Source organism: Hypanus sabinus, chromosome 19 (genome assembly GCF_030144855.1).
Source record: "Hypanus sabinus isolate sHypSab1 chromosome 19, sHypSab1.hap1, whole genome shotgun sequence".
Taxonomy (NCBI): Eukaryota; Metazoa; Chordata; class Chondrichthyes; order Myliobatiformes; family Dasyatidae; genus Hypanus; species Hypanus sabinus.
In genome coordinates, this window is record NC_082724.1 from 59,095,716 (window position 1) to 59,115,504 (window position 19,789).

Genomic DNA, 19,789 nt, shown 5'->3' on the forward strand with positions numbered 1-19,789 from the left:
ATATGGATGAAAGAAAAATGGAGGGTCATGGGGTAGTGTGGGTTTAGTACTTTTTTTTAAGGATTATATGGGTCAGCACAACATGGAGGGCTGAAGGGCCTGTATTGTGCTGTAGTGTTCTATGGTTCTAAATAGTGAAACAACATTGGCTATCCTCCAATCCTCTGGTACCTTTCCTGTCGCAGAGGATGTTTTAACTACCTCTGCTAGGGCCCCAGCAGTTTCTGTACTTGCCTCCTGTAGAGTCCAAAGAAACGCTTTGTCAGCCAGCAGTGAAAGTGTGGTAAAAAAACATATTTAGTATTGATCTTCATTAGTCAGGAGATTGAGTTTAAGAGCCAAGATACAAATCCCTGGTTACACCATACTTCGAACATTGTGTTTTGTTCTTGGTGCTTCATTAAAGGAAGGATGTGGAAGCTTTAGGAAGGGTGCAGAAGAGATTTACCAGAATTCTGCATGGATTTAAGAGGATTTCATATGAGGATAGTTGAGTGAGCAAGGGCTATTCTCTTTGGAGAAAGGAGGGTGGAGGTGAATTGATAGAGGTGTACAAGAGCCATGGATAGAGTGGACAGCCAGAGACTTTTTTCCAGGGTGGAAGTGGCGAATACCAGGAGGGGCATAATTCTAAGGTGACTGGAAGAAAGTATGGGGAGTGGGGGAATGTCAGAGGTAAGTTCTTTAATCAGAGAGTGGTGTGAGTGCGGAATGTGCTGACATGGGTAGTGATACAGACAGATACATTAGGAACATTTAAGAAACTCTTAGATAGGCACATGGTCAATAGAAAAATGGAGGACTTTGTAGGAGGGAAGGGTTAGATTGATTTTAGAGTAGTTTAAAATGTTGGCACAAAGTCATTGGCTGATAGGCTTCTACTGTGCTGTGATATTCTATGTTTTAATGACTGGAGAAACTTACAAATTGGCACTGAAAATGCTAAGGGTAAAATGTTCTAGGGTGCAAAGGAAATTGTCAGGAAGTACTGCCCCTTTGCTACATATGTGATTCTTTAAACCTGGTTTAACCAGGCACACACATCCTGAGTACGTACCTGTTGGCCATTGTCCATTGTGATGTTGAAAACTGGCATTGTCCCTGTGATCACCAATTCAAGGCTCTAGGAACAGAAATCAAACAGTTGTGTTACATTTTGTGGTATGTGGTATAGACATTACTCACTGTTCTAACCTCGCTGACTGGCTGCTTAAGAATTACTACACCATAAACGTTAAGAATTAGGTAATGCTGAGCTTCTCTCTTCATTCCTCACAGAATCTGCCACAGACATTTTGTTGCATAGAGCTCTTCCTCCTGCCCTGTTAGCCTCTGCAGAGGCCTGCGTGGGATGTCAGGTGCTCTGGAACTATGGTGCAGCAAGAGACGACAGTGAACTGGAGGAAACATGTTACCAAGCCATTAATCTTTAAGAATTTAGAATTACTGAATCACTGAAGCACGTAGGGATTTGTTCAATGTCCAAAACTCTGCTGTTCAGCAGGAATTGCAACAGGGCGATATCCTTGCTCAGCTCATTGGATCCGTTGACTCAGCACAAACCAGGCTGAAGTGAAGATTTCTTGAAGTACCTGGATGAGCTTCACAGAAAGCAAAGACGACTGGAGTGTAAAGCGCCTTTTTGTTTCACCTGGTATCATGAGCTTGATTTGCTCAAAATACAGAATACCTCCAATCCCAAACACCAGCAAAATACACATATATATTTAATAGTTTTGCAAACAAAAACTTTAGAAAATCCATTCTATTCAGAGAAATTGTTTGACATTTAATGTAGGCAAATCATCCTTCCAAACCATTATCAGATCGATTGCAAGAATGTGGTAAGTGCACAAGCTACTGATTGACCACATAGTGAATTGACTGGGCCCTCTATACATAGCAAGCCCCTCTCTTCTTTCATGTGCTCCCGAATGTACATGTCTTTTGTCTTGGCAGGCCTGGTTTGTTGCTGAGTGCACTGGGAGTTGCTCAGTGTGTACTGTTACTTGCAGAAAACTTAGTAAAACATTTAATCCTACCACTCCGTAGTTGTTCTTGCTCCACACATACTTCATTCTAAAAGTTAAACATTTTTTAGACAGTTTAAGCAACAAAATACATTAAACTCCAGCTCTTTAGCCCTCACGTCATCAAAATTCAGAATGCAATTAGCCCCATGTGATTGACGAGTTTTGTTGTTGCCATACAGTCGTAAGTCCAAGTTTAATTGTCATTTAACCATATACACATAAACAGCGTTTCTCTGGGCCAAGCTGCAAAACACTGTACCAATAGGCACACAGCACATCGAGTATGATAGCAGGAAAACAGAAAAAAGACAGCCCAGGCCCTGACTGAGATGGGATGAAGGGTGATGCTGAAGGACCTTGTCCAGGAGCTGTTTCTGCAAAGCGAGCAATACCTCAGCAGCTGCAGATGGACACAATGCAGCATGGTTTTAGGCCTTCCACCCCAGAAAGTCCACACAAACCATGGTCTTCAGTTAAACCACATCATCCACTGGACTAGTCCCAATTTCCTCTGGTCTGCCAATTTTTCTTTAGGCCACTCACTCCATATATCTGTCCACATGTTTCATTAATAATATTGTTGTACCTGCCTCAACCATTTCCTCAGCAGCTCACTCCATACACTCACCACCCTCTGCCCTTAAGTCCCCTCTCATCCTAAATCTATTCCCCTAGCTTTGGACTCTCTTCCCCTACAAACACAAGAGATTCTGCAATCACAAATCTGCAAAAACAAATTACAAGGACATTGCCAGGGCTAGAGGGCCTAAGTTATAAGGAGAGGTTGGCCAGACTAATGTTTATTCCTAGGAACACTGAAGAATGAGAGGCGACCTAATAGAAATGTTTAAAATAATAACAGACATAGATAAGGTGGAACATAACTCTCTAATGAAGGGTCTCGGTGTGAAATGTCAACTGTTCATTCTCTTCCATTGAAGTTATCTGACTTGCAGAGTTCTTCCAGCATTTTGTGTGTGTTGCTTCTTGCACACCACGGTTACAATTAGTGGTTATCTGAGTTACTGTCAGCTCGAACCAGTCTGGCCATTCACTGTCACTAACGAGGCATTTTCACCCACAGAACGGCCTTTCACTGCATGCATTTTCTGCTTTTTGCACCATTCTCTGTAAACTCTAGAGACTGCTGTGCATGAAAATGCGAGGGGATCAGCGGTTTCTGAGGCACACAAACCACTCCATTTGTCTTTCAATGGCCAACTCCTTCAAAACTGGCCCCACCCCAGCTTAGTACCCAAACATGTGGATCTACCTATTCCTTTGCATCACTATCTTAAAATCTATATTATGATCACTAGAGTCAAAATGTTCCTTGACCACCACTTCAGTTACCTGATCTGCCTAATTCCCCAGAGAAAGTCCAGTCTTGTACCCTCTCCAGTGGGCTGCTCTGCTTTTTTGACTGTCCTGGACACATTTCACAAATTCAACCCTGTCCAAACCCGTAGCACTGTGTCTATCATGTTTGATCCTATGCTTGTCCTCTGCTCAGTTACACATGGGGCCAATGCAAACACTGGATTATACTGTATTTCGCAGAGTAATCCCATCAGACCTTTTTCTTTGTAGGTCTGCAACTTACTCCCTTGTAGATCCAATTTCTCTCCCTTGATATTTTTGCCACTTTCCCATGGAAGGGTAATTTACAGTAGATTCTACCTCTCCCTGACGCACTAGAGGCAACTATCAGTGACCAACTAACATGCTGACTTGCACATGAACCCTGAGCAGCCGCTTGGTGAAGGCATCCCCCAGACGACAGAGTAAACCCACGTGGTGACACGGTGAAGGCATCAACACCGCCCAGACGACAGAGTAAACCCACGTGGTGACACAGTGAAGGCGTCAACACCGCCCAGACGACAGAGGAAACCCACGTGGTGACACGGTGAAGGCATCAACACCGCCCAGACGACAGAGGAAACCAACGTGGTGACACGGTGAAGGCATCAACACCGCCCAGACGACAGAGGAACCCCACGTGGTGACACAGTGAATTCATCAACACCGCCCAGACGACAGAGGAAACCCACGTGGTGACACGGTGAAGGCATCAACACCGCCCAGACGACAGAGGAAACCCACGTGGTGACACGGTGAAGGCATCAACACCGCCCAGACGACAGAGTAAACCCACGTGGTGACACAGTGAAGGCATCAACACCGCCCAGACGACAGAGGAAACCCACGTGGTGACACGGTGAAGGCATCAACACCGCCCAGACGACAGAGTAAACCCACGTGGTGACACGGTGAAGGGATCAACACCACCCAGACGACAGAGTAAACCCACGTGGTGACACGGTGAAGGGATCAACACCGCCCAGACGACAGAGTAAACCCATGTGGTGACACTGTGAATTCATCAACACCGCCCAGACGACAGAGTAAACCCACGTGGTGACACAGTGAATTCATCAACACCGCCCAGACGACAGAGTAAACCCATGTGGTGACACAGTGAATTCATCAACACCGCCCAGACGACAGAGTAAACCCACGTGGTGACACAGTGAAGAGATCAACACCGCCCAGACGACAGAGTAAACCCATGTGGTGACACTGTGAATTCATCAACACCGCCCAGACGACAGAGTAAACCCACGTGGTGACACAGTGAATTCATCAACACCGCCCAGATGACAGAGTAAACCCACGTGGTGACACAGTGAAGGCGTCAACACCGCCCAGATGACAGAGTAAACCCACGTGGTGACACGGTGAAGGCATCAACACCGCCCAGACGACAGAGGAAACCAACGTGGTGACACGGTGAAGGGATCAACACCGCCCAGACGACAGAGTAAACCCACGTGGTGACACGGTGAAGAGATCAACACCGCCCAGACGACAGAGGAAACCCATGTGGTGACACGGTGAAGGGATCAACACCGCCCAGACGACAGAGGAAACCAACGTGGTGACACGGTGAAGGGATCAACACCGCCCAGACGACAGAGTAAACCCACGTGGTGACACGGTGAAGACGTCAACACTGCCCAGACGACAGAGGAAACCCACGTGGTGACACGGTGAAGGGATCAACACCACCCAGACGACAGAGGAAACCCACGTGGTGACACGGTGAAGGGATCAACACCGCCCAGACGACAGAGGAAACCCACGTGGTGACACGGTGAAGGGATCAACACCGCCCAGACGACAGAGGAACCCCACGTGGTGACACGGTGAAGGCGTCAACACCGCCCAGACGACAGAGGAAACCCACGTGGTGACACGGTGAAGGCGTCAACACCGCCCAGACGACAGAGGAAACCCACGTGGTGACACGGTGAAGGCATCAACGTTGCCCAGACGACAGAGGAAACCCACGTGGTGACACGGTGAAGGCATCAACACTGCCCAGACGACAGAGTAAACCCACGTGGTGACACTGTGAAGGCATCAACACCGCCCAGACGACAGAGTAAACCCACGTGGTGGCACGGTGAAGGCATCAACACCGCCCAGACGACAGAGTAAACCCACGTGGTGACACGGTGAAGGGATCAACACCGCCCAGACGACAGAGTAAACCCATGTGGTGACACTGTGAATTCATCAACACCGCCCAGACGACAGAGTAAACCCATGTGGTGACACTGTGAATTCATCAACACCGCCCAGACGACAGAGTAAACCCACGTGGTGACACAGTGAATTCATCAACACCGCCCAGACGACAGAGTAAACCCACGTGGTGGCACGGTGAAGGCATCAACACCGCCCAGATGACAGAGTAAACCCACGTGGTGACACGGTGAAGGCATCAACACCGCCCAGACGACAGAGGAAACCCACGTGGTGACACGGTGAAGACGTCAACACTGCCCAGACGACAGAGGAAACCCACGTGGTGACACGGTGAAGGCATCAACACCGCCCAGACGACAGAGTAAACCCACGTGGTGACACGGTGAAGGCATCAACACCACCCAGACGACAGAGGAAACCCACGTGGTGACACGGTGAAGGCATCAACACCGCCCAGACGACAGAGTAAACCCATGTGGTGACACGGTGAAGGGATCAACACCACCCAGACGACAGAGTAAACCCACGTGGTGACACAGTGAATTCATCAACACCGCCCAGACGACAGAGTAAACCCACGTGGTGACACGGTGAAGGGATCAACACCACCCAGACGACAGAGTAAACCCACGTGGTGACACAGTGAATTCATCAACACCGCCCAGACGACAGAGTAAACCCACGTGGTGACACAGTGAAGGCATCAACACCGCCCAGATGACAGAGTAAACCCACGTGGTGACACGGTGAAGGGATCAACACCGCCCAGACGACAGAGGAAACCCACGTGGTGACACTGTGAATTCATCAACACCGCCCAGACGACAGAGTAAACCCACGTGGTGACACTGTGAATTCATCAACACCGCCCAGACGACAGAGTAAACCCACGTGGTGACACGGTGAAGGGATCAACACCACCCAGATGACTGCCGACATCCAGTTTCAATGCAGATTACTCTGCAGTGACTCCACCAGTTTTGTCACACTAGAGCTGCCTGGTAATCCACTCTCACCCATTTTACATGCTGCTTAACAATGATTTCTTTTCTGTGTATCAGACAGAGTATGAGAATGAAGGATCGGCTTGCGTGGACACTTGGATGTCCGTCTGCTGCTAAATAAACTCACCAAGGCATCCTGATAGACATTGGTCCACTGAACCTTCTTGGCTTTCTTTCCTGCCATCACCATGGGACGGCCCAGAACATCCAAATACTCCTATAACATAGAAAAAATAAAAACAAACACATTCACCTGATAATTTTACCTGTCAGACAGGAAATTATTTTAAATCTTTTGGAGGTAGACACCTCCAGGTAAGAATGAATCTTTCAAGACTGAAGAAAAGAGAAGCAGTCTGCTGGGGGAGCTCAGGACTGAACATTAAATTCTCCAAATTCAGGAATACAGCTTCCTCTGTCCTTTATCGGTCTCCTCCTGATCTCCCCCGTCCCTCTTACACCAATGCCTTCATCACCCCCCTCCACCCAGTTCACCTGCCCATCCCCACACACACCTCCCTATCGCCCCCCCTCTACCCCCTCGTCACTTAATTGATTTCATACTCCACCTTCCTCTCTTATCAGATTCTGTCATCTGCAGCCTTCTGTCACCCAGCCTCTTTCCACTGCTCCATCCTCCATCTGCCTATAACCCACCTCCCATCCCCCCCACCTGGATCCACCATTCGCTTGACAGCGCCTGCTCCATCTCCATCTCTTCCCTTCACACCTTATACTGTCAATCTCCCTTCTGTATTTCCTTCAGATACCACCTGATCTGCTGGGAATGCACACAGGTTGATTTGGGTTCTTCTCACATCCCAGAGATGTGCTGGATATAGGTGTAGATTGATTGGTCACTGTAAATGGCCCCCTGAGTAGATGGGGGATTGGTGGGGATTCACTGGGCAAAATGCCATATATTGATGTCTCGAAACATAAGAAATATAGGAGAAAAGCCAGCATTAATGGAGACAGAGGCGGAGTTAAGATGGCACTAAACTGCAACTCCTTTGTTTGCATCTCACTGACTTCTGTTCTTTGTGGCAATGGGACTTGTTCTCGGGGTTTCAGAACCAGCAGTTGTTTGGCATGCCAAGGGTTCAGCCTGAGAGTCTCGCTTGTATTTGGAAGCCCAAGATCTCGGGGCTTTGAAGACAGGCGGATCAGGGCTTGGTGTCATGGCAGGAGACCTGTGTGTCATTGGGAAGGCCAGAAAATCTTTCACTGTAGGCCCGAAGACCCAAGATCTTTGTGATCTTCAGGCAGAGCTCGAGAAAAGTGACGATATGGACTTTTTAACATTGTAAACCAGCAGGTTGTTATTATGTCTCCCGTTCACTGTGAAAATGGGGGACACCTCCATCTCCTTTAAATCAGGGAGAGAGAGAACCTGTGGGTTGCCGAATGCCAGATGATTTGCGATAGTCTTTGGGGTAACTGCAAGGTCAGTGTCTTTGCTATCGCTTAGCTCACGCTTGTGCTCGGTAGCAGGTGAGCTTTTTGCTTTGCCGGTGGGGGGACGGGAGGATTGTTGCTTGCCGTTGCTCATGTGCTGGGACGCTTCTCTGTTTTTGTGGATGTTTTGTGAAGAAAAAGTATTTCAGGATGTATATTGTAGACATTTCTCTGACATTAAGTTGAACCTTAGAACTCAATGTGATTGCAGTGCAGAATGCATAAAGGACAGTGACTAGCAAGATTCACGAAAGGATAGGAAGTGATTCGTTTTGGCCGAAGAAACATACTCAGCTACCTTTATTCTTTATTTTGTCCCACACAGTCCACTTTGTATCCATGCTACAGAAAATATGTCACATACCTGAGTGTTGATCCGAATTGCACCAATGGAAGGGATTTCAAAGTAATACCCTGCAAAGATAGAGACACAGCTGTGACTGGAACAGTGAAAGGCAGATCAAAGGAGTCTTAGGTCCCACAGCATGAACTATTACCTGATAGTAATCAGGCTCCTGAACCAGTGTGGATAACTTCACTCACCACAACTTTGAACTGATTCCACACACTGCAGACTCATTTTTAAAGACTCTACAATTCATGTTCTCAGTATTATTTATTTACATATTTTTATTTACACAATCTGTCTTCTTTTGCACAAGGGTTCAAAGGAAGTGACAAATCAGCATATAGGAGGGGATTGGAAATCTAGCTGAGTCGTGCCTCAACAATAACATCTCACTCAATGTCAGCAAGACCAAAGAACTGATTATGGACAACAGGAGGAGGAAACTCGGGGTCCATGAGCCACTCTTCATCATGAGATCAGACATGGAGAGGTTCAGCAAATTACAATTCCTCTGCATTATCATTTCAGAAGATTTGTCCTGGTCCCAGCATGTGCCATTACAAAGAAAGCATGGCAGCTCCTCAAGTTTCTTAGAAGTTTGCAAAGGTTCAGCATGTCATCTAAAATTTTGTCGAACTACTCTAGATGCACAGTGCCTGGTTGTATCCCAGGCTGGTATGGAAAAGTCTACACAAAGTAATGGATACTGCCCAGTTCATCATGGGTAAAGCCTCCCCACATCTGAGCATATCTGTATGGAGCACTGTTGCAGGAAAGCAGCATCCATCATCCAGGCCATGCTCTCTTCTCACTGCTGCCATCAGAAGGTACAGGAGCCTTAGGTCCCACACCACCAGGTTCAGGAAAAGTTATTACCTCTCAACCATCAGGCTCTTGAACCAGAGGAGATAACTTCACTGAATTGTGCCCACATCTATGAACTCACTTTGGCACTAGAGAGAGAGGTACAGACAGCCCAGCACATCTGTGGATGTGAACTTCCCTCCACTGAGGACATTTACAGCAGCAGGTGCAGAAAGAAGGCCTGGAAGATCTTCGGGGACACTGGTCACCCCAACCATAAACTGCTTCAGCTGCTTTCACCCAGCAAACATTACTGCAGCATTAAAGCTAGGACCAGCAGGTTTCGGGACAGCATCTTTCTACAAGCTATCAGACTTATAAATTCACGTCTGTACACTGTGACAAAGTCTTAAGGCAAATATTTAAACTCCCTCAAACAGAAAGTTTGAAGTTAATAACTCATCAGGGGTGATTGATAAGTTTGTGGACTAAGGTAGAAGGAGATGTTATTAACTTCAATCTTTCTACATAATCACTCAAAGAGCATGTGCATGTAATGAGACAGTAAGGAAGGGCAGGCAGGTGATAGGACAAAATTACAGTCAGCAGAGTGAGTATCAATGCATTAGGGATACAAAATCTACAAGGGTAGCAAATACAGTACTCAGAATTTATATTTCAATGCATGGAGCATAAGAAATAAAGTGAATAATCTTGATGCACAATTACAGATAGTCAAATATAATGTTGTGGCCATCACTGAACCATGGCTGAAGGATGGTTGTAGTTGGGAGCTGAATGTTCATGGTTACTTGCTGTATCAAAGGGATAGGAAAGTAGGAAGTGGGGTGGCGTGGCTCTGCTGGTAAAGAATGGCATCAAATTAGTAGAAACATATGACATAGGATCACAAGATGTTAAATTCTTGTTGGTTGAGTTAAGAAACTGCAAAAGTAGAAGGACCCTGATGGCAGTTATATACAGGCCTCTCAGCAGTGGCTGGGATGTGGACCACAGATTACAATGGGAAATAGAAAAGGTGTGTCACCGGGACAATGTTATGATAGTCATGGGAGATTTCAACATGCAGGTCGATTGGGAAAATTAGGTTGGAGATGGATCTCAAGACTGAGTTTGACTGACTAACAGGGAATCCGCTATACTGAATTGGGTGCTATGTAAAGAACCAAGATTAGGGAGCTTAAGGTAAAAGAACCCTTAGGAACCAGTGATCACAGTATGATTGAGTTGAACTTGAAATTTGATAGGGAGAAAGTAAGGTTTCATGTAGCAGCATTTCAGTGGAGTAAAGGAAATTACAGTGGTATAAGAGAGGAGTTGGCCTAAGTAATGTGGAAGGAGATACTGGCAGGAATGACAGCTGAGTAACAACAGGACCATAAGACATGGGAGCAGTATTAGGCCATTCAGCCTATTGAATCTGCCATTTCATCAAGGCTGATCCTGGATCCCATTCAACCCCATACCAGTCCTATCACGATAGCATCTGATGCCCTGACTACAGGAATCTATCAACTTCTGCTTTAAATATACCCCATGGACTTGGCCTCAACCACAGTCTGTTGCAGAGCATCCCACAAACCCCTCAATTCCATTATCTAAATCATTGACAAACAATGTGAAATGTAGCAGTCCCAATACTGACCCCTGAGGAATACCACTAATCATTGGCAGCCAACCAGAAAAATCCCTCTTTATCCCCACTCACTGCCTCCTGCCTGTCAGCCATTCCTCTATCCATGCTAGTATATTTTTTGTATCACCATAGAATTTTATCTTGTTAAGCAGCCTCATGTGAGGCACCTTATCAAATGCCTTCTGAAAATCTAAGTAAATGACATCCACTGCCTCTCCTTTGTCCACCTTGCGTGTTACTTCTTCAAGGAATTCCAACAGATTTGTCAGGTAAGATTTCCCTTGACAGAAACCATGATGACTTTGACTTATTTTATCATTAGTCTTCAAGTACCCTGAAACCTCGTCCTTTATAATAGTCTTAACACTTTCCCAACCACTGAGGTGAGGCTAATTGGCCTATAATGTCCTCTCTTTTGTCTTCCTCCCTTCTTAAAGAGGGGAATAACATTTGCAATGGCATGGGTTTCTGGGAAAAATGAGGAAGGTGCAGGATAGATGTATTTCAAAAACAAAGAAATACGCAAATGGCAAAATAGTACAACAGTGGCTGATAAGGGAAGTCAAAGCTAATGTAAAAGCAGAAGAGAGGCATACGAAGCAAAAAATAACAGGAAGACAGGATTGGGAAGCCTTTAAAAGCCCACAAAGAGCAACTAAAAGAATCATTAGGAGGCAAAAGATGAAATATGAAAGCAAGCTAGCAAACAGTATCAAAGTGGATAGTAAAAGCTTTTTCAAGTATTTACAAAATAAAAGAGAGAAGAGACTGGATATAGGATTGCTAGAAAGTGAGGCCGGAGAAATAATAATGGGTGACAAGGAGATGGCAGATTAACTAACTGAGTATTCAGCATCAGTCTTCACTGAGGAAGACATTAGCAGTATGCCAGATGTTGAAGGGTGTGAGGGAAGAGAAGTGAGTACAGTTTCTGTTACAAAGGAAAAGGTGCTCAAAAAGCTGGAAGATGTAAAGGTACATAAGTCACCCGGACCAGATGAACTTCACCCTAGGGTTCTGAAAAGAGGTAGTGGTAGAGATTGTGGAGGCATTAGAAATGATCTTTCATGAATCATTGGACTCTGACACGATGCTAGAGGACTGGAAAATTGCAAATGTCACTCCACTCTTTAAGAATGGAGGAAGGCAGCAGAAAGGAAATTATAGACCAGTTATCCTGACCTCAGTGGTTGGGAAGATGTGGAGCCAATTGTTAAAGATGAAAATCTTGCCTGACGGACCTGTTGGAATTATTTGAGCCAATTACAAGTAGGATAGATAAAGGGAATGAAGTGGATGTTGTATATTTGGACTTTCAGAGGCTGAAGGCCAAACTAAGAATAGTCCTCCTGTTTTGGGGTTCAGCTCAGGGCTAACAATCCTGACTGGTAAAATTAGTCAGCAAGACTGAATTACAGAAGCAGCAAGGAGAATCCTTCTACATCTGAGTGCGACATTATTCCTGAGTCTCCATCTGGGACTTGCATGACTGACAGTAGTAAAAACCGAGAGCAAGTTACTGACATGATAAAGAAAATGCTGAACACCCCAGAGATGGAGGACCTTAATTGCTGCCGTAAATTCCAGCAGCGTAATGGGTAATAAGTAAATAATTAAGTTATAGGAAATAGGTGATTAAACAGGAAAAGATTTGCAAGAATGTTGGTAGGACAAGATAACCCAATTCATAAAGAGAGCTTGGCTAGCCTAATTCCTTATTGCTTGGTATGTCGAAGACTAAAGGATGATCTTTTTGAGATGGAAAAACTCATGGATGGTTACAGATAAGAAAACTGATGGATGACCTTAGAGGTTTATAAAATCATGAGTGTCAAAGATCACATGGATAGTAGTGGTCTTTTCCCCATTATAGGGGTGTCCAGAACTATGGGGCATAAATTTAGGGTTAGTGGGGAAAGATTTAAAAGGGACTAGGAGCAATTTTTCATTCAGAGGATGATGAGTGTATAGAACGAGCCGTCAGAGGAAGAGGTTGAGACTGGTACAATAGTATCATTGAAGAACTGATTGGAGAGATACATGTAGGAGTTTGACTTCGAGGGGTCCAGAGTGATTGCAAGAAGTAAGGACTAGATAGGTGGATCACACTATGCTTCTTCCCTAATAAAATGATCATAAACAACAAGCTTTATGTCTTATCTTTGACTTCTAAACAACCTTTAGATTGTGAAAACACCAGGTTACATCCTGGGTGAAAGTAGTAGCAGCAGGGACCTTGACCTTTGGATGTTACCGCATGGTTACCATACAGGAAGTGGCCACTCCCTTTCAACGAACCCCTGCTGCCTTTTGCAAGAACAGTGCAGTGCAGTTGTCCCAATCACAGCTCTAGTCTGTTGTCTATATTTTTCTTTGAATACTTGTCCAGTTCCTTTCCCTAGATGAATCTGCATGCTTTGAACCAGACAGGAGCATCACCTCCATGTCCAGATGAGCTTAGAGCCGGGATCATCAGGCAGCAAGTCCGTGAGTGCCCAGGGCATCTCGCTGTGTTTATCTGGGCCTGGTGTGCTGGTAATTACTCATACAGAGCTTAGTCCAAGCAGATTGTTGGTTGTCCTACCACATGCCTGCTCTATGCTCAGCATGTCACCAAGTGTGGTTCCACCCTCAAACAATGTGTGGAGTCCCAGTGTTGGAGCAGGCACAGGAGAGAATTCCTCCTCAGGATCACCACACTTAATAGCTTCAGGCCCTATGGTTGATAATAGTCAGCATGCAGTGAGTGGAGAGGATGAGAAACACCTACAGCTTCTTGGTAGGTCAAATATGATGGCAGAATTAACGGTAAGACTCTTGGCAGTGTGGAGGACCGGAGGGATCTTGGGGTCCGAGTCCACAGGACACTCAAAGCTGCTGCACAGGTTGACTCTGTAGTTAAGAAGGCATATGGTTTATTGGCCTTCATCCATCATGGAATTGAATTTAGGAGCCAAGAGGTAATGTTGCAGCTATATAGGACCCTGGTCAGACCCCACTTGGAGTACTGTGCTCAGTTCTGGTTGCCTCACTTACAGGAAGGATGTGGAAACCATAGAAAGGGTGCCGAGGATGTTGTCTGGATTGGGGAGAATGCCTTATGAAAATAGGTTGAATGAACTCGGCCTTTTCTCCTTGGAGCGACTGAGGATGAGAGGTGACCTGATAGAGGTGTATAAGATGATGAGAGGCATTGATTGAGTGGATAGTCAGAGGCTTTTTCCTGGGGCTGAAATTGCTGCCACAAGAGACCACAGGTTTAAGGTGCTGGGGAGTAGGTACAGAGGAGATGTCAGGGTTAAGTTTTTTTTACTCAGAGAGTAGTGAGTTAGTGGAATGGGCTGCTGGCAATGGTGATGGAGGCAGATAGGATAGGGTCTTTTAGGAGACTTTTGGATAGGTACATGGAGCTTAGAAAAATAGATTTGGTTTCCAAGACACAATTATTAAAAATATACAGACACTATATGACAATCCTACTGCTCGGATTAAAATCAATGGATATTTATCAAATAGTCTTACCCTAGAAAGGGGCATGAGACAGGGTTGTGCATGGTCACCGCTACTCTTTGTGTTATATCTGGAACCATTAGCTCAATACATCAGACAAAATGAAGATATCAGGGGAATTACTATTAAAGGGACAGAGCATAAATTGGCTTGTTATGCGGATGACATTTTGATCTATCTAGGGCAACCAACATACTCTTTACCTAAATTGATACAATCCTTTGAACAATATGGCCAATTATCAGGATACAAGATCAACATAGATAAAACCCAATTACTTTCATATTACTATAGCCCACCAAGAGAAATTGAAAGTAGATACCCCTGGGCATGGCACACAGAGTCCTTCAAATATTTGGGCATCATTATGCCAAAAGATTTGGCAAAATTATCAGAATGTAATTATCAGCCTTTATATAAAAAATTAAGGAAGATGTGGCAAGATGGACCTTGATTCCTTTTTTCAGTCTCAGTTCAAGGATTGAGTCTATTAAAATGAATATACTGTCCAGACTGTTATATCGCTTTCAGACCCGACCAATAGAGATTAATCAAAATCAATTCAATGAATGGAACAAGATGCTATCAAGGTATATTTGGCAGGGTAAAAGGCCTAGAGTTCGTCTCAAAACTTTGCAGTTAGCAAAGGAAAAGGGGGGATGGAGCCTACCTTCTCTTAGAGATTATTATTTTGCAGCACAGTTGAGAGCTGTGATATGTTGGTGCAACCCATCATATGATGCTCAATGGAAAAACATTGAGGAGCGGGTACTTCCCATCCCATACAAGCAATTTTGGCTGATAACAACCTGCAAAGGTACATAAATACTATTGATAACCCATGGGTGAAATTGACTCTTAAAATATGGAAAACTATTATAAAAGAATATAATCTAGAGGGAGATACTGCAACTCTTAAATGGTGTGCATATGACTCGGATTTTACACCAAATAAATTGGATGCTAGATTTAAGGACTGGACAGCTAAAGGAATATCAGTTCTTTGCAACATAATGAAAGAAGGAACACTGTTCAGTTTTGAAATGCTTAAAGAGAAACACTTATTCGAAAAACAAGATTTTTATCAGTATTTACAGATGAGACAATATGTTAATAAGACGCTTAAAAATGTAACCAAGGCAAGTACATGCTTGATAGAGCTCTTTAAAAAAGCATATAATTCAGATAATGGTAGTAGAATAATTTCAAGCACATATAAGGGATTGTCAATTCTTAAAACACATTCTACTTCATACATTATAACAAAATGGGAGAAGGAAGGAGGGATAATTATATCTGAGGAAGAATGGACAACAATATGGAGGTATCAATGGAAGTGTACCAGTTCACAGAAATGGAGGGAGTTTGGATGGAAAAACTTGATAAGATACTTTACTACACCCTCTCAGAAATCCCATTATGATAGTAACCTCCCTGTTTGCTGGAGAAATTGTGGAAATCAAAATGCAAATCATCATCATATTTTTTGGGACTGCCCTGTTATCAAAAACTATTGGAGGGGGATACACAATGCCCAATAAGACATTTTTAAATGTGAAATACCCTTAGAGATTAAGACCATATATTTTGGATATATGCCTCAAGAATGGTTGTAAAGAGATAAATATTTAATGAATATACTGTTGGTGGCTGGTAAAAAGACTCTTACTAGGAAATGGTTATCACAGGAGACCCCAACTTTAAATACATGGATGGAAATTACAATGGACATTTACAAAATGGAGAAGATAACAGCATCTGTTAATCATAAACTGGAACAATTTGATTCATACTGGGAAAAATGGTTTAACTAAATAATGCCTCATAGGCCTGATTTTATTCTCACAAATCAATGAATCTTTTGTAAAAAAAGATCACTCCTTACTTGTACATAGTTTTCTCCTTTTGCTTGTTTCTTCTTACCACTGTTTTCTATAAGTGTATACCTCAGATAAATACTTTGTGGAGATTTGTGATATATATGATTATATGATATATATGTACAATGTCTGAAATACATCTTACGGAAATGTTTGTTTGATGATGAACTTCAATAAAAAAATAAATTAAAAAAAAGAAAAGAAAAATAGAGGGCTATAGGTAAGCCTAGTAATTTCTAAGGTAGGGACATGTTCGGCACAACTTTGTGGGCTGAAGGGCTGCATTGTGCTGTAGGTTTTCTATGCTTCCACAGCTGCACCTGGATCTCAGTGGTAAAGACTTAAAATGATTTGCTTTATTTATCATATGTACATTGAAATATACAGTGAAATATGTCGTTTGCATCAAGTGAGGATTGTGCTGGGCACAGATCGCAAGGTTGCCAGCACCAACATAGCACCGTGTAGCAGAGCTGTTAGCACGATGCAATTACAGCTCAGGCCACTGGAGTTCAGAGTTCAATTCATAAGTATGGAATTTGTATGTTTTTGTTACTGGGTTCGGTTATGGCCCAAGTGCAGAGTGAGACACACTGAAGCAGGTCGATAGTTCACAGACTTTAATATGAAGAGTGTTAAAGGGAAAATAAAACAATAAACACTAGGCCAAACAGGGTCGTTAATTAAAACTCTCAAAAGGAAAACGAAGACTACAGGGCGACTGAAAAGAACATCTAAACATTAAATGAATACCGCTAGTCTTCAGAGTCGGTTGACTTGAAAGTCCAATATCTCAGGGAAGGCCGAATGCAAAACAACAGCGAAGCATTGCTGTGCTCTGTCCAAGTCTTGACAAGCACTACGACGGCAAGTATGGAGTTAAATACTATTACCATTAAATAATAATTAGCTGACATGTGCAAATTCACAAGCGCAATTGCCATATCTACTGCGCTGCCGAATCTGTGGTTGTGACAGGGCCTCCCACTCCAGGTGCCACAGACCTGTGTCCGCTGGAAGTCCCAGATCAGCGACTTGTCCAAGATGTCCTTCGCCGGGATCCAAGTACATTCTTCTGGGCCGTACCCTTCCCAGTCCACAAGGTACTGGATGAGATGTACCCATGTACCCGACGAGATGCCAGGAGGCACCGCACCGACAAGGGAACCATCTACCTAGTGGAAGGAGGAGGAGATGGGGTGACTGGGGCCAGGGGAGAGGTAGTAACTGGCTTGAGCTGGGAAACATGGAATACAGGGTGGATCTTCAGTGATGCTGGTAGACACAATCTATAGGACACCTTGTTGACAGCCTTTTCCACTACAAATGGTACCACGTAGGGCTGTGCCAACTTCCGGTTCTCGACTTTCAGGGGAAGATCCCTCGATGCCAACCACACCTCCTCTCCTGGCTTGAATGGCCTCACCTGTCGACGGAGCCGATCAGCCGGGAACGCTGTTTCTGGGCGCGCAGCAGAGAAGCCCTGGATCGTCTCCAGGTGCGCTTGTAACGCTGGATCAGCTGTTCAGCAACAGGAATCCTACATCGATCTCTGGATCAGGGAAGAGCGGGGGCTGGAATCCCTTCTGGCATTCAAAGGGAGACAGACTGGAGGTTATTGTGGGTGATCTCTGCCCAAACCAATTGGGAGCTCCAGGACGTGGGGTTGGAAGAGGCAAGACAGCGCAGTGTTGTCTCCAACTCCTGGTTCCCTCTCTCAGTCTGGCCATTGGATTGGGGGTGGAAGCCAGACGAGAGTCTGGCCATGGTTCCTACAAGAGACCAGAAAGCTTCCGAAAGCAGGAGTGAACTGTGGCCCACGATCAGACACTATGTCTTGAGGAAAGCCATGGAGACTGAACACATGTTGAACCATGAGTGTGCTGGTCTCATTAGCCGATGGGATCTTGGGGAGGGCAATGAGGTGGGCAGACTTGGAAAATCAATCCACAACGACCAAAATGGTGGTGTTTCCATTACACTGGGGAAGACCAGTGCTGAAATCTACTCAGAGGTGGGACCAGGGCTGGTGGGGTACAGGCAGTGGACATAACAGACCCGTAGGTTGTTGGCACGATGTCTTGTTCGCAGGGTCTTGAGCGCAGGTGGGACAGGCAGATACAAAGTCATGGATATCCTGGGACATAGATGGCCACCAAAATTGTCTCTTTATAAACTCCTGAGTTGAATTCCCGGATGTCCAGCCAGAAGGGAGGGGTGATCCTATTCTAACATTTTGTAATGCACCACAGCAGGGCCAAACAGCCCTTTGGGAGGAACCCCATCCGGGCCTGGATCTGACTGTTGGGCAGCCGTCACCTCTGCCCCTTTTCCCCAGATCACCGGAGCAGCAATACACAAGTGAGGAAGAATGGGCTCTGGATCTGCATTTTCTTCAGATCCATCGAACTGTTGGGAGAGAGTGTCAGCCTTTGTATTCATGCTGTCAGGATGATAAGTGAGGATGAAATTGAAGAACAGAGCCCATCAGGCTTGACGAGAATTGAGTCTCTTTGCATCCTGAATATAGGAGAAGTTCCTGTGATCTGTCTAGACCAAGAACGGATGCTCTGCCCCCTCCAGCCAGTGTTGCCATTCCTGCAGGGCCTCCTTGACAGCCTGAAGCTCCCGGTTCCCAACATCGTAATTCCTCTCCGCCAGAGTCAAGTGACGGGAAAGAATGGCACAGGGGTGCAGCCGGCTATCCGCTGAGAGAGGACAGCTCCAGTGCCGACATCGGATGCATCCACCTCGACGATGAATGGCTGAGATGGGTCTGGGTGTGGCAGCGGGGCAGTGGTGAAACGTTGCTTCAGCTCGGAAAATGCTTGGTCGGCATTGTCTGTCCAGTGGAATCCTGCCGTGGTCTTCTTGGCGAGTGCCTTAAGTGGAGCTGCAATAGAGCCGGAATTCCAAATGAAGCGGCGATAAAAGTTCGCAAACCCCAAGAAGCCCCGTAGCTGTTTGACTGTAGATGGTTTGGGCCACTCTGCAACTGCCTGAACTTTACTAGGGTCCATTTGAACACTGGATGGGGTAAGTACATAGCCCAACAACGACTCCTGGTCTTTATGGAATTCACATTTTTTCAGGTTTAGCACAGGTTATTTTCAAGAAGGTGTCTGAGTACTTGCTGGACATGCTCCTGATGAGAGTGGGAATAGATAAGGATGTCATCTAAATACACAAACTGGTTCAACATGTCCCTGAGCACATCATTAACCAAGGGCTGGAATATAGTGGGGTCATTGGCCAGACCAAAAGGCATCACTATGTATTCATAATCGCCATTCGAGGTGCTGGAAGTTTTTTTCCACTCATCCCCTTCTCTTGCGCGAATCAGATTGTAAGCATTGTGCAGATCAATTTTGGGATTTCCCTGGAGATGTTCAAATGCAAATGCCAGCAAGGGAAGAGGGTAACGGTTCTTCACTGTGATGTTGTCCAGGGGCCGATAACCGATGCAGAGACTGAGCTTGCCATCTTTCTTGTTCACAAAAAAGAAGCCTGCTCCTGACAGTGAGGTGGATGGACAGATA

The 19,789-nt window shown here is 45.1% G+C and overlaps 1 protein-coding gene across 13 annotated transcripts in view; it reads right to left on the bottom strand.

The window, feature by feature from the left end:
- cacna2d2a (calcium channel, voltage-dependent, alpha 2/delta subunit 2a) overlaps positions 1-19,789 on the bottom strand; it is a 909,486-nt gene that overhangs the window by 146,853 nt on the left and 742,844 nt on the right. For all 13 annotated transcript variants that reach the window (XM_059944500.1, XM_059944501.1, XM_059944510.1 and 10 more), the window contains 3 exons: positions 8,415-8,464; positions 6,720-6,809; positions 1,058-1,123 (listed from right to left, as the gene is read on the bottom strand). In XM_059944500.1, coding sequence (XP_059800483.1) covers positions 1,058-1,123; positions 6,720-6,809; positions 8,415-8,464 — 206 coding nt within the window. The remainder of the gene's footprint in view (positions 1-1,057; positions 1,124-6,719; positions 6,810-8,414; positions 8,465-19,789) is intronic.